This window comes from Carcharodon carcharias, chromosome 10, assembly GCF_017639515.1.
Source record: "Carcharodon carcharias isolate sCarCar2 chromosome 10, sCarCar2.pri, whole genome shotgun sequence".
Taxonomy (NCBI): Eukaryota; Metazoa; Chordata; class Chondrichthyes; order Lamniformes; family Lamnidae; genus Carcharodon; species Carcharodon carcharias.
In genome coordinates, this window is record NC_054476.1 from 145,884,925 (window position 1) to 145,900,832 (window position 15,908).

Sequence of the window (15,908 nt, forward strand, 5' to 3'; positions counted from 1 at the left end):
CCAGAAAGCCATGTAACGTTGGGTTTGAACATTGGCGTGTGAATTAAGAATCTTTTCCCAGCGCCAGCAATAGGTTTCAGATTAAGTAAGTCGAACAAAAATAATAAATATCTATATATATATTTAACTGTTTAACTAATTTTTGCACTGAAAAATATTTATGTTTTAGGGAGTCTGTGCAATTTTATAACAAGGAAGGGAGGCCTCAATGCAGAAAAGTTGAGAACCACTGCTGTATAATACGAATAGAATGAGATTAAAGGTTAGGGGAGTGGGGGTGTGGGGGGGTGGCGGAATCCCATTGAGTTAAATGTTATAGCCAGGGTGAACCAAGAACATTGCCTCAAATTAATCCTGGAAAAAATACAGCAAAGGCAACATCTCAGCTGAAGTACTGAAGACTTGTGCTCTAGAATTAGCCACACCCCTTGCCAAGCTGTTCCAGTACAGCTACAATATTGGCATCTACTCGACAATGTGGAAAATTGCCCAGGTATGTCCTGCCCACAAAAAGAACAAATCCAATCTGGCCAATTTCTGCCCATCAGTTTACTCTAAATCATCAGCAAAGTGATGGGAGGTGAAGTTGACAGTGATATCAAGGGGCTTTTCTCAGCAATAATCTGCTCATTGATGCTCAATTTAGGTTCTGCCAGGGGCACTTGGCTCCAGACCTCATTACAGCCTTTGTCCAACCATGGATAAAAGAGCTGAGTTCAGGAAGCGAGGTGAGAGTGATTATCCTTGACATCAAGCAGTATTTGAGCACCTGTAGCATCAAGGAGCGGAGCAAAATTGAATTCAATGGGAATTGGTGAAAACTCACCACTGGTTGGAGCCATGCCTAGTGCAAAGTTTGTGGTTGTTGAAGGCCAATCATCTCAGCCCAGGACTTCAGTGCAGGAGTTCCTCAGGGTAGTGTGCTAGGCCTAACCATTTTCTGCTACTTCATCAATAACCTTCCTTCCATCATAAGTTCAGAGTGGGGATGTTCGCTGATGATTGCACAGTGTTGAGTATCACTTGCAACTCCTTAGATACTAAAGCAATCCTTGGATGCGTGCTGCAAGAGCTGGAGAACATTCAGGCTTGGACTAATAAGTGACAAGTAACATATGCACCACCCAAGTACTAGGCAATGACCATCTCCAGCAAGAGAGAATCTAACCACCTTCCTTTTTTGGTCAACGGCATTGCCACTGCTGAATTCCCCACCATCAATACCCAGGGGGTTTACCATTGACCTGAAACTTAACTGAACCGGCAATATAAATACTGTGGATCAGAAGCTGGGAATTCTGTGATGAATAATTCATTTCCTGACGCCCCAAATCCCTGTTCACCATCTACAAAGCAATAGCCAGGAGTGTGATGGAAGGGCAGGCGGTTGCATAGATGTATTGTCACTGGACTAGTATTCCAGAGACCCAGGGTAATGCCTTGAATACCACCACAGCAGGTGGTGAAATTTGAATTCAATAAAAATCCGGAATTAAAAGTCTGATGATGACCATGAAGCCATTCCCAATTGTTGTAAACACCCATCTGATTCACTAATGTCCTTTAGGGAAGGAAATCTGCCATCCTTACCTGGTCTGGTCTACATATGACTCCAGACCCACAGCAATGTGGTTGACTCTTAAATGCCCTCTGAACAAGGGCAGTTAGGGATGGACAATAAATGCTGGCCTAGCTAGCGATGCCCACCTCCCATGCGCAAGTAATAAAAGTAAACTCTACTTGCCTGGATGAGTGCAGCTCCAACAACACTCAAGAAGCCTGATATCACCTGAGACAAAGCAGTTCTCTTGATGGGCACTCTATCCACCACCGTAAATATTCACTCCACCATCTGTGCACAGTGGCATCAGTGTATACCATTAAAGGATACACTGCAGTAACTTGTCAAACAGCTTTCAACAGGACCTTCTGAACCTGCAACCTTTACCACCAAGAAGGACAAGGCCAACAGATGCATAGGAACACCATCTTCAAGTTCCCCTCCCAGTCACACACTATCCTGACTTGGAACTATATCAAGTTCCTTTACTGTGCTAGGTCAGGAACCTGGATCTCCCTTCCTAACAGCATTGTGGATATACATATAGCACCAGGACTGCAGCAGTTCAAGAAGGGGGCTCACCACTATCTTCTCAAGGGAAAGGCAATAAATATTTGCCTTGTTAGATACACTCACATCCCATGAATGAATATTAAAAAGGGACCAGAGACAGAGGCAGAATTTTCCAGTCCTGTCACAGCATGGGTGGGGCTGGAAATGTGGCAAGCCATTCAAATGTCCATTTTGGCAGAATTGGAAGATCCCATCGGTAGAAGGGGCCAGAAAATTCTGGCCTTAGATTTAAATAGGTGAGCCACAGATAAACAAGGAAAAAAGTCATTAGTAAAAGAAGGATAAATGTAAATAACATTTGCCAGGTGAGGTAGTACATGTGAACATATGAAATAGGAGCAGCAGTAGGTCATTCGGCCCCTTGAGCCTGCTCCATCATTCAATAAGATCATGGCTGATCTGTTTGTGTTTCGAATTCCACAATGCCATCCACCCCCAATAACCTTTGACTCCCTTGCCTGACAACAATCTATCTACCTCTGCCTTAAAAATATTCAATGGCCCCGCCTCCACCTCCTCCTGAGGCAGAGATTTCCAAAGTCTCACAATCCTCGAAGAACAAATTTCTCCTCATCTCTATCCTAAAAGGGTGACCCCTAATTTTAAAACAGTGCCCCCTAGTGCTGGACTCACCCACAACAGGAAACATCCTTTTGACGTCCACCTTGTCAAGTCCATTCAGGATCTTGTATACTTCAATCAATTCACCCCTCACTCTTCTAAACTCTAGTGGAAACAAGCCCAGCCTGTTCAACCTTTCCTCATAAAACAGCCCACTCATTCCAGATATCTAGTAAATCGCCTGCAACGCATTTGCATTCTTCCTTAAATAAGGAGACCAAAACTGCACACAGAATTTGAGATGTGGTCTCGCCAATGCCTTTTGTAACTGAAGCATAACATTTTTGCTTTTATGTTCAATTCCTCTTGTACCTGCATACTAACTTTTTGTGCCTCATGTACTAGAACACCTAGACCCCTCTGCACCTCGGAATTCTGTAGCTGTTCTCTGTTTAATAATCTGCTTTTTTTCTTCTTCCTCCCAAAGTGAACAACTTCACACCTTCCCACCTTATACTCATCTGCCCAATTTTTGCCAACTCACTTAACTTGTTTATATCCATCTGCAACCTCCTATGCCCTTTTCACTTTTCTACCTATCTTTGTGTTGTTACAGATAGGAAGGGGTTTAATTTAAAACAGCCCTGATCTCTCCCCTTACCACCCATCCATAAACAGAAAAGGTGTCTTTTGATTTCTGATTTTTTCCCCATTTGTAAGTGGCGGTGTATTTTCTCCAACCCCTCAGTTTTGGAGCAATCCAGTCCTCTACTAATAACCCCACAGCAAACTCAAGATAGGGTAAAATCAAAGGATTAGTTTATTTTACACACACTCAAAACTTGGGGAGTGGGTGTCGCTACCTAACCCCGGTACATTCACACAATAAAGGAGGGTTAAGAGAAAGAAAGAGGTATGAGGCAAAGGCCACAGAAAAAAAAAGAATTATAGTTTCATTTGAGTCCAGAGTCCAGTAAGATACTGCCCAAGGAAGGTATTTTTTAGTTGGCTTTGTTTGGCAGAAGTCCTGGTCTTTTTCCTAGGAGCTTGGTTGAAGGCTGCGGCAGGTGAAGATGCAGCAAAGGATTCTTGTATTCTGAGAATTAGTCCACTTTGTAGGTGAAATGCAGGATTCTTTCTGGGAATCAGGCTTTGAGAGAGACAGAGGTCAGAGGCAGGCTGCTATAGCCTGGAGTCCTGTTATCTCTTCTGAATTTAAACTGTAACTGAAGATAGAATCCAAAGGATGTAAAATTAAAGCAATTCAAACAGCTCAAGTCTCAGTCATGTGACAGGGTGGTTTTGGGTTAAGCCATTCAGCCAACGAGGCCCCTTGTTAAAACCCATTGTATCTTGAGAAGGTAACAGTGAAACCATTCGCACAACGTTGGATATGAGGAGTCACAAATAGCTTTGCCTTTGTCTAGAGCTGGTGCAGACGTCTCATCTACTAGTTCTTTGTGTTAGCTTGGCTAGAATATTTCATACAATACAAGTCACATTCCAGGAGGTTGATGAGTTTGCCTTTGTCCGTTGGAACTGCTCAGAATACTACAGAACTACTAGCATGTGACCAGCTTTTGCCATTTTATCTGCTCGGCAATTGTCCATTTAAAAAAAATTAAACAAGAGAATATAAAAGAAAAACAAATTTCTTTTAGATTTTTTTCATGCCTTCTTGGCATGACAACGTCATCTGCAAATTTAGCTACCATGCCTTCACTCTCCTCATCTTTGTCATTGATATAAATTGTAAAATGGTGAAGCAAAAGCTTTCAGTGTGAGCTGAATTTTACAATGGGAGTGGTAGGATGCTAAAAGATTGAACCTTGGCCAAATGGCCTTATCCTTATGACAAAAGTATATTCATGTGCATTGGGGTCCATGTTTTTGTTCTCTTGTCACTATTTTTCCCCAAATTCTCTGATGGTGTTGAATGTGCACTTCTATAAATTATCAGACACCCTCTGATAACACTTTCTAAGTGAACATTCTTCATGGTAACCCAAGATAATAAGATGAAAGGAGGATATTCAATCACATAACATTGCAGTCATGTTGGAATGCAACCTCAGCTGATGTACATGTGCATTTTCTAGCCGATAAACTTCGTGGGTGGGGTGTTCAGGGGCTGTGGGGTGTGGGCAGCATCCTGGGCCCCTTTATCCCTTCCCATTTCCTATAAGCCAGTGTCTGTATGAGTATTTTAAGGTTTTCATCCTATACACACAATTTTCAAGGGGAAAACTAAACAGCGTTGACAGAATTGTAACTGTGATTCAAATTTTTTGTGTTTTGAAGTTTTAAGTTGGCCGTAGAAGTTGTGAAAATTGATACATGCATCAGTTCGGTAAGGCTGTGACTTTCACTGCCAAATGATAATGAATGACTATGATATTGGTCACTTGCTCAGTCAGGAAGAAATGAGATCAAAAGGAAGCGCAAGGAAAGACAAAGTACGACCATTTAGAAAGAGAATTCCAAACTCATTTTCTATCAGTGCCTATTATATTCCCTCTTGTTAGTGGAATTTTCATTCTGGATTCCTGTACTTAGATTGCACGTTTCACCAAGTTTGCAGCCTGAATTATGCACATTGTGGAATGTGTCATGTGATCCTTGTGTTTCAGCCATTTAACAGATTATAACGAATAAAAAGCAATGCCAGAATGGCACCAATTGTTTTTTGCAAGATCCTCACTCTTATGAAAGAGATTCTTACTAATATTTCACTCTGAATTTCTACAAAGTGAAGACTACTGATTGGAGTGTGGGTCACCCAAAGGGGGATGATTGAAAAGTCAGTACGAAAGATTGAACTCTGGCTATTTTTCCGGCAGTTTGGCTCTCCTTCTGTCCTGCAGGCACTGATGTTTGCTGGGATCCTGTAGTGCTGGTACTGAACATCCTCCAATATGGTCATTCTTCAAGTATGAATTTATGCAGCAAGTATTGGCAGAATATTCAACCGCTGGAGGATTTTGCAGCCAAATTAGATGCTGTTCTTACCCATTATGCCCACAGATTTTCAACATGAGTCACTGGATAAATAGCAGGAACAGGAACCCTGACTGCTTGTGTTTTTTCTCTCAAACACAGTGCTGATGCCAATTGTTGCACCTCACCATCTGCCCCAGATGAGATAATGTAAATATAAAACTCAGATTTAAGATGTTGGAAATTGTATTGTGCAATGTTTGGGGTTGCCACCCCCTAGATGAGACATTTAAACCGTGGTCCTGAAAGGTGATGATAATTCTTTAAGATTAATTCCGCAGATTAGCAGGATTACTCAGTTTCTTGATAAAATTCTCCTTCCCTCAGCCCAAAATAAAATCTGCCAGTGCACTGCTTTCAGCATGGCTTTAATGTTCACCATATATACATTCTCACCTCATTGCTCTATTTAAACATTTTGATTTTATTTACTTAAATATAATATTTAGATATTGGGGTGAGTACTGTGTTCTGTATATATACCACATATCTGAAAGGAGGTGAATCACAGTAGCTTAAACTTTTTCTCAAAGTTGGTTGAAAACTAGACACCTAATTTGAATTAAATTTACTTGAAAATAAAAATTATAAAGATTAATTTGTAACAGCCTGAGGGTTAATCCATTATAAGAGATCCATTTCTCAATGACCTATAGACCAACAGTTAACCCATATTTGACACCAGAGATGTTGAGCAAATATAACACTCTTTATATCAGCATTGCATTAGTACATTTTTGCCAGGCTTTGACTGTGGAACTTCTTAATTTTTCAGAGTTTTAAGTGATTTTAAAATGATATCTGATTTGATTATGTCTCCTGACAATTTTGTATGACATTGGGCTCCCAGTCATCATTTCAAACTTGATTGGGGATATCAATTGGGACCCTTCTGAGACAGGCTGCTATCCACCTCACCTTGTCCTATATTGAGCCTGAGATGAAATCAGTGCTAGAGAACTATGGCTATTTTATTCAGTGTTTTAAAGGTGTAAGCAGATAGTGATAATATACTTTGTTTGTGTACTGTAGTGAGGAACTTGGAAAGGCTGTTAAATTGAAAGGCTTTGTCTGCATTTTGTTAGCTGGTCTGTCTTCCATTCACAGCTATCATAAAGACACACTTAAGTATGTGTACTCTTTATTTGAATAGTCTGTAAGTGAATTATCTTACTGTTGGAAATAGTCTGTCCCCTCCCTAGTAAATACTTGCAACCTGGAATAAATTTGTATGTCCACCAATTAGCAAAATCCACTGACTTAAAAGAACAGATTGCAAAAATATCCATCATGTGCTCTAACTAAACATCTGTATTTGTATATTTTTTTGTCCAATCAGCTAACTGCCAATTAACTGGTGGTCTTTTGTATGCTGGCACAAACAAAATGTGATTTTGCCTTGAGTTGAAGCTAATTGACATTGATTACGGTTGGGTTGTCATTGTTGGCACACATTTACCAAAAAACAGTGACTCCCAAGCCTAAGAAATTGTTCACACCCAAATCAGAAAACATGCAATTATTGTGACCTTCTGACTTCTGCATGATGTCCAGAATTCCATGAAACTCTTTAGTTCTATCACTGTCTAATTACTGTCTTGGCTGCTTCCATCTACTTTAGGTTGATTTAACCCAAGGATAGTTAATTGCTTTAGTGAAGCCTGTTTCTGTATTCCCCTGTTACCTGATAGCCTTTAAATGAGCCCTAACAGCTTACGTGAGAGTAACACCATTAGCATTAATGGAGGGAGCAGCTGATGGCATTTAAAAGGTTAATCAAGCTTCCTGACCATGTACTATCGTCAATACTGTGTGGCGCCTGATTATGTTGGCCTGTGGAAGCCCTTTCACAACAACCCACTAACAGACTTTGCGTAAATTGCCAAATCATTAATAATTGAAACAAACGCTTGGCTACTAATTGATCATCTGTAATGTGTTTTCTAATCACTGTAGTTAGAGTTTTTAGCACTAATCAAAACAGTTTCCCATTGATTCTCGTTTGTTCTGGCTGGAGACTGCTGTGTTTTCTGTGTCTGTACTTGTTGGGGGTGGGGGTCGATGCTGGTTTTGATTGTTTTCCTTTTTTCTGTCTCTCTTCGAAATTGATACAGACACTCAAGACAGGACTCACCATGTTTGGGGAAGCAGTTGGGCGGCTGGCTGGCAGCCTACCCTCGGGGGCAATTGAGGACGAGGTTTCTCCACATAGCTCCTCACGACGTAGCCCACACATCCCTGGAGTTGTCACAATCATCGATACCGAAACTGTTGGGGAAGGACAGGTAATGTGAAAAGCTAAGACCCTGACAATTTATGGCATGTTTGCTGTGACACCATCATTATTTGGGTTTCATCAAAACCAGGCATTGCTTATTAAGTCGCACAGGAGGTTTTTTTTTCCACTCCGAAACAGACAGAGGGTTAGATGGGGCAGGGAAGAGGGTGGAGTTGTAGTTTAAATTCTTATATGTGCTTTGCTGTTGAAGAAAATTAGTTGCAAATCTTTGTTAAGGTTGTAGTTAATTAATGCCTCCAGATCATGACTCCAAGTGGATAAAATAGACATCTAGTTTAAAATTAGGACTGTGTCTGATTTTACATTTGTAGGGGAAGCTGAAATTAGGTTGAAGTAAACTAAATATTTCAGAAATTTCTGAGGTGGCCACTCAAAAATTAGCCTTTTATTCAATACTAAATGGGTGGCAACTCTAACAGCACCTCCTTTGAGTTTTAAAATTATTACTTATTTAACCAAGTATATAAGTTTCTGAAGAAGAGTCATATGGACTCGAAACGTTAACACTGTTTCTTTCTCCACAGATGCTGCCAGACCTGCTGAGTTTTTCCAGCATTTTCTGTTTCTATTACAATATATAAGTCGTACTGTCCAGTTCGAAGTAGGAGAGACACCTTTAACTCAACAGACTGCTAATTAATGTGGACATCTTTTGCATATAGTAGTGGACATATAATAATGGTGCAGGTTTGATTTCAGAAGTTTACAGGCATTGAAACAAGCTATGTGACTGTTATCCAACATAAACCAAAACACAGCAGATGATGGAAATCTTAAAAGAAACGTAGAAAAAGCTGGGAACACTCACTAAGTCAGTAAGTATCAGTGGAGAGAACAGACAAGTTAATATGTAAGATGGACGCCCTATTGCAGCCTGCTGGTTCTAGTAATTTCAGCCATCAACTTTCGTAGTTTCCTGCTCGTCTTCACAAATTAGCCTGATTTTATTAGTCATTTTATGCAATACGCAATAGAGACTTTCCAGTAAATTGAGTGCCAAACAAATATTTAAGCTTGGGAAGTCAGTAATTGTTATCTGCGTTATTGGAACCCAGAATGTTAGAAACTAAGCTTCATTTTAGCCAGCATTCACAAAGGGCCATAGGCAGAAAGGACTTAGGAGGAGAGTTCCAGACTGTGATTCCAGTTGGATGAGTTTGTGAACCATTGAACCAATGTACAATGTGAGTGAAAACGTGACATTCTATTTAGAAAGTGAAAGTTATCAGTGGGGGTGGTCTCTTAGTGCCAGTGTGAAAGGAGAAGGTAGATATTCTCTCACCATGCTTGTCTTTGTCAGGTTGTTAAACATTTCCTGTCATTGAAAACAAAAACAGAATTACCTGGAAAAACTCAGCAGGTCTGGCAGCATCAGCGGAGAAGAAAAGAGTTGACGTTTCGCGTCCTCATGACTCTTCAACAGAACTGATCTTTCTTTACAAGGAGAGGGAAATATAAGCTGGTTATTTCCCTCTCCTTGTAAAGAAAGATCAGTTCTGTTGAAGGGTCATGAGGACTCGAAACGTCAACTCTTTTCTTCTCCACCGATCTTGCCAGACCTGCTGAGTTTTTCCAGGTAATTCTGTTTTTGTTTTGGATTTCCAGCATCCGCAGTTTTTTGTTTCTATTTTCTGTCATTGGTCTGCTGTCTTAGGCGTGAGAAAGGTGGAACTCAGCACCCCTGTCTCTTTCCTCTAAATGGTTCTGTTAACTGTCTTAAGTGACCTCCTTCCCAGCAGGCTGTGTCTGTTTTGATACGTTTCATTAAAAAGGCCTGTAGACCAACATCACTCCCTCATTGTTTTTCCACTATTTGTCTGAGACTTTGCATTCATCTATTATCTGATGTTGATGCCATAAAGTGTTAAGAAAGTACAGAAATTCTTTGGTAAGAAATAAATGCAGTTGGACGTTCTATGAATAGCTGAAGGAGAAGCTGCCATGGAACGTGCTGTACCTTCAGATGGCTGCTGTCTCTTAAAGTCCTCTCTCCTCCCTCCCGCAGAGATTTATGCTTGTTTTTCATAGCTGTTGAGCTCCTGGCCTACGATACAAATGCAAATGAACTGATGCTGCAAATTCCAATGGGGTCAACAGCACATTTTCCCAGTGCCTGCAAGACCTGCCCTGACCATGCCCATTGATAGGGCATTTTCTTATGTGAAACATGCAAAGCCCACCCTAATGCTTGTCTTCACCTGACAACCACGCGTATGTATTTTCCAATCGGAATCACTGGATATTGATCAGGAGTAAGAAAGTTGGCAAATATTTTTCGCATCTCTAACCTGGAAATGATGAAGGCCATTTGTAACACTGCCTGGATTGTGGTTAAATTTGGGTCTTTTACCAGTCTGTAAAGCTTTCTTGCCTCAAAGATCATGCCAGATTTTGACTTGTCACATTCATGTGTAATCAGTTCAAACTTTGTCAACCGAATGCTAATTTGTCTTAGAGGCTATCAGAAGTCCAATTTCACTTGATGTATCCTGGCTCTCCTACATGCTTATTCAGAAAAAAATTGTGTCTGCTGTAGTTGTCATGAAGGATGTCTTGGATTGAAAATTTCATTTTTACTTATTCTGATATTGAAGAGTAGCCAGATATATGACTATATAGAGGGACTTACTAACGGTGAACGTCTAATATAAAGAAAAGTAACAATGATTACTTGATGAGTGAATGATTGTGTGAATGGCAATGTTTTAATTTTATTGTTATTGTGATTATAACCTCTGAAATTTGCTCTACTGTTCCTCCTAGTTTTATGCTCTCGTCCTTCTTTATCCCCTGTTGAGTTCATAACTCATTGCACTGTCTCCTAATCCAACTTAGTCTCTCCCAAAACTTCAGAATTGTGAACTAATATGAAAGCAAAATACTGCTCGAATGCTGGATACTCAAAATAAAAACAGAAAAAGCTGGAAATACTCAACAGGTCAGGCTGTAGCTATGGAGAGAGAAACAAAGATAAGCATTTCAGATCCATGACTTATTGTCAGATCTGACACTTAGTAACAAACACTTGATCTATCTTGCATTCTCCCAAGATTTGTTTGGTGATGACCTTATGTATGGTTCTCAGCCCTGTAGGTTTGTGAGATATAGTGTGGTTACTTTAAAGTAGCATGCAGTGGGTGGATGGAGTGCAAGGTTAGAGTGTGTGGCCACACTTGTGTGCTTCATGTTCTAATGAGTGGCTTCAGTTTATTGATTCCTTTGATAATGTATTTCAGTTTCACTTACCTTTCTCTGTCAATATTGGTTCATCTTAAACTCTGAGGTACATTTAACATACTATATTTTTCAGACTTACTGTTGCATTCCAGATCAGCTGTTAGCTGTGCTTCAGTTGGTAACACTCTTGTCTCTGAGGCAGAAGGTATTGGACTCGAGTCCCATTTCAGACATTTGCTTGAAGTGCGTATCCTAGAAGGCTATAGGCCAAGAACTGGAAAATGGGATTAGGCTGGATAGCTCTTTCTCAGCCAGCACAGACACAATAGGCCAAATGCCGCCTCCTGTGCTGTAAATTTTCTATGTTTTGTTTCAGGAGTTGAGCGCCTAATCTAGAGTGACACACTATTACAGTACAGTAATGTTGCATTGTCAGAGATGCTACCTCTCGAATGAGATATTAAAATAAAACTGTCTCCTTGTTCACTGGATGTATAAGCATTTCATGACATTATTTGAAGAAGATTACAGAATTCTCCTAGCAACCCTGTTCAACATTCGTCCTTCAGACAACACTTTAAAAAGAAATAAATGGTCACATATCTCATTTATAGTTATGTGCAAATTGGTTGCCACACTTGCATGCACAACAGCTATAACAGATGGTCAAGAGCAATGCTGTAATAAATTTTTGTTTAAAAAAGCTGGTTTTGTGAGGTATTTAATACTGTGGTGTTACTGGTCGTTGAAGGGTTAATATCTGTCCTGATCTGATGATGTTATCCCTTATTGAGGTGCGTCTATGAGATGTCTTTTACTCCCCAGCTCTGGAATCTTTCTTGACTAACTCATCAGTGATGATATCATGAGGTACCAACCCCTGATAGCCTAGACTTCAGACGGACCGAACAACATTGGACAGAGGGATATTTGCCCTTTCTCATGGTTCTACACCTACCACCTGATCTACTTTTATGAGACAATTCAATTTAGTGAGGAAATGTTTTCATGCACACCCTGGTATTAGGAAGGACTAAGACTCAAAATTGTACAAAAGCTATATTGCAGGGACTCAATTTTTAGTTTCCCATGGTACCAGTCGTCTACAAAAGAAGTCTCTAAACTTTAAAAGCAGGATTGCATGTGGAAAAAGCTGTAAAATGGAACCCTGGGTTTCAAATATCAGGTATTAAATACAAAATGAGGAATTGCTATTGAATGTTTGCATGAGATTGGCTATAGGTACACTTTCCAAGACTCTGACATCTTTATATAATTAGGTCCCCATATTGCACACATCGTTATATAGAGAAATTGGAGCCTTTGAAAATGTACATGGTAGATTCATTGGAATGATATCAGAGATTAGAGGATATGTAGTTATGGCGAGAGACTTGAGAAACTAAAGCTGTAATCACTGGGGCATGAAAGGTTAAGGAGAATTTACAGAAATGTTCAAATTTTTGAAAAATAAGATTACTTTCACGAGCTGATGAATCAGTAACAAGGTAGCATAAGTTTACCATTTGTACTGGAAGCACAATGGGAAGGGTTGAAAGATTTTTTTTCATGGATAGGCTTATGCAAATATAGAATGTGTTGTTACATGTGGCTATAGTTGCTGAGTCATTCCTAAAATTTAAGAACAAATTAGAGAAATTTTTGGCAGAAAAATGTGCAGGGAAAGGACAGAGGAATGAAATTAAAGATATTGTGAAGTTGGCAAATGCACTGTGGACTGAATGGCTTTCTACTGTGCTGAGATTGACAGGGGAGGCAATGGTATAGTGGTATTGTTGCTGGACTAATAATCCAGAGACCCAGGTTAATGCTCTGGTAACCTGGGTTTGAATTCCACCACGGAAGATGGTGGAATTTGAATTCAATAAAAATCTGGAATTAAATGGCCATGAAACCATTGTTGATGTTGTAAAAACCCATGTGGTTCACTTTCATCCTTACCTGGCCAGACCCATTGTTGACACTTCAATGCCTTCTGAAATGGCCCAGCAAGCCACTAAGTTGTAACAAACCGCTACAAAAATCACAAAAAAGGAATGAAACCAGGCAGACCACCCGACATCTACCTAGGCACCGGAAACGACAATGGCAATCGCAGCCCTGTCAACCCTGCAAAGTCCTCCTTACTAACACTTGGGGCTAGTGCCAAAATTGGGAGAGCTGTCTCACAGACTAGTCAAGCAATAGCCTGACATAGTCATCCTCATGGAATCATTCCTTGTAGATATGGCCCCATCTCTGGGTATGTCCTGCCCCACCAGCAGAGGTGGCAGCACAGTTGTATACAGTCAGGAGGAAGTTGCCCTGGGAGTCCTCAACATCGACTCTGGACCCCATGAAGTCTCTTGGCATCGGGTCAGACATGGGAACCTCTTGCTGATTACCACACAACGCCCGCCCACATCTGATGACCATCACTTGGAGGAAGCACTGAGGGTGGCAAGGGTGCAGAACGTACTCTGGGGGACTTCTACATCTATCACCAAGATAGCACCAGTACTGACCGAGTGGGCCGAGTCCTAAATGACATAGCTGCTAAAATGGGTCTGCAGCAGGAGGTGAGGGAAAAACATACTTGACCTCATCCTCACCAGCCTGCCTGCCACAGATGCATCAGTATCAGTAGGAGTGACCACTGCACAGTCATTGTGGAGACGAAATCACGCCTTCACATTGAGGATACCCTCCATCAAGTTATGTGGCACTACCACCGTGCTAAATGGGATAGATTTTGAACAGATCTAGCAACTCAAGATTGGGCATCCATGAGGAGCTGTGGGCCATCAGCAGCAGTAGGACTGTACTCGAACACAATCTGTAACCTCATGGCCTGGCATATCGCCCACTTTACCATCAAGCCAGGAGATCAACCCTGGTTCAATGAAGAGTGCAGGAGGGCACAGGAGCAGCACCACACATACCTAAAATGAGGTGTCAACCTGGTGCAGCTATAACACAGGACTACTTGCATGCCAAATAGTATAAGCAGCAAGTGATAGACAGGTCTAAGCTATTCCACAACCAACAGATCAGGTCTAAGCTCTGCAGCTGTGCCATATCCAGTCGTGAATGGTGGTGGACAATTAAACAAATGACTGGAGGAGGAGGCTGCGCAAATATCCCCATCCTCAATGATGGAGGAGCCCAGCATATCAGTGCAAAAGATAAGGCTGAAGTATTCGCAATAATCTTCAGCCAGAAGTGTCGAGTGGATGATTAATCTTGGCCTCCTCTGGAAGTCCCCAGCCTCACAGCTGCCAGTCTTCAGCCAATTCGATTCACTCCACATGATATCAAGAAATGGCTGAAGGCACTGGATAGTGCAAAGGCAATAAGCCCTGACAATATTCCGGCAATAATACTGAAGACTTGTGCTCTAGAACTTGCTGAGGCTCCAGCCAAGCTATTCCAGTACAGCTACAACACTGGCACCTTACCTGGATATGTGGAAAATTGCTCAGGTATGTCCAGTACACAAAAAGCAGGACAAATCCAACCTTGCCAATTACTGCCCCATCAGTCTACTCTCAATCATCAGCAAAGTAATGGAAGGGGTCATCAACAGTTCTGTCAAGCGGCACTTGCTTAGCAATAACCTGCTTACTGATGCCATGTTTGGATTCTGCCAGGGACACTCAGCTCCTGACCTCACTACAGCCTTGGTTCAAACATGGACTGGACAAAAGAGCTGAACTCCCGAGGTGAGGTGAGAGTGACTGCCCTTGACATCAAGGCAGCATTTGAATGAGTGTGGCACATAGGAGCCCTAGCAAAACTAGAGTCAATAGGAATCAGGGGCAAATTCTGCCCTGGTTGGAGTCATACCTAGCACAAAGGAAGATGGTTAAGGTTGTTGGAGGTCAGTCATCTCAGCTCCAGGACATCATTGCAGGAGTTCCTCAGGGTAGTGTCCTAGGCCCAATCATCTTCAGCTGCTTCATCAATGACCCTCCTTTCATCATAAGATCAGAAGCGGGGATGTTCGCTGATGATTGCACAATGTTCAGCACCATTCGCAACTACTCAGATACTGAAGCAGTCCATGTCCAAATGCAGCAAGACCTGGACGATATCCAGGCTTGGGCTGACAAATGGCAAATAACATTCGCACCACATAAGTGCCAGGCAATGACCTTCTCCAACAAGAGAGTATCCAACCATCGCCCCGATGTTCAATGGCATTACCATCACTGAATCCTCCACTATCAACATCCATTGACCAGAAACTGAACTGAGCTAGCCATATAAATACTGTCGCTACAAGAGCAGGTCAGAGACTAGGAATTGTACGAGGAGTAACCCACCTCCTGACTCCCCAAACCCTGTCCCCCATCGACAAGGCACAAGTGAGGAATGTGTTCGAATAATCCCCACTTACCTGGATGAGTGCAGCTCCCACAATACTGAAGAAGCTGGACATTACCCAGGACAAAGTAGCCTGCTTGATTGGCACCACATCCACACACATTCACTCCCTCCACCACCGACGCACAGTAGCAACAGTGTGTATCATCTACAAGAATCATTGCAGGAATTCACCAAGGCTACTTTTACAGCACCTTCCAAGCCCATGACCAATACCATCTAGAAGGACAAGGGCAGCAGATAGATGGGAACGCCACCACCTGGAAGTTCCCCTCCAAGTCACTCACCATCCTGACTTGGAAATATATCGCTGTTCCTTCACTGTCACTGGGTCAAGATCCTGGAACTCCCTTC

At 41.6% G+C, this 15,908-nt stretch overlaps 1 protein-coding gene across 5 annotated transcripts in view; it reads left to right on the forward strand.

Moving 5' to 3' along the window:
* bcas3 (BCAS3 microtubule associated cell migration factor) overlaps positions 1-15,908 on the forward strand; it is a 1,011,809-nt gene that overhangs the window by 225,508 nt on the left and 770,393 nt on the right. For all 5 annotated transcript variants that reach the window (XM_041197205.1, XM_041197207.1, XM_041197208.1 and 2 more), the window contains one exon: positions 7,807-7,977. In XM_041197205.1, the coding sequence (XP_041053139.1) occupies positions 7,807-7,977 (171 nt within the window). The remainder of the gene's footprint in view (positions 1-7,806; positions 7,978-15,908) is intronic.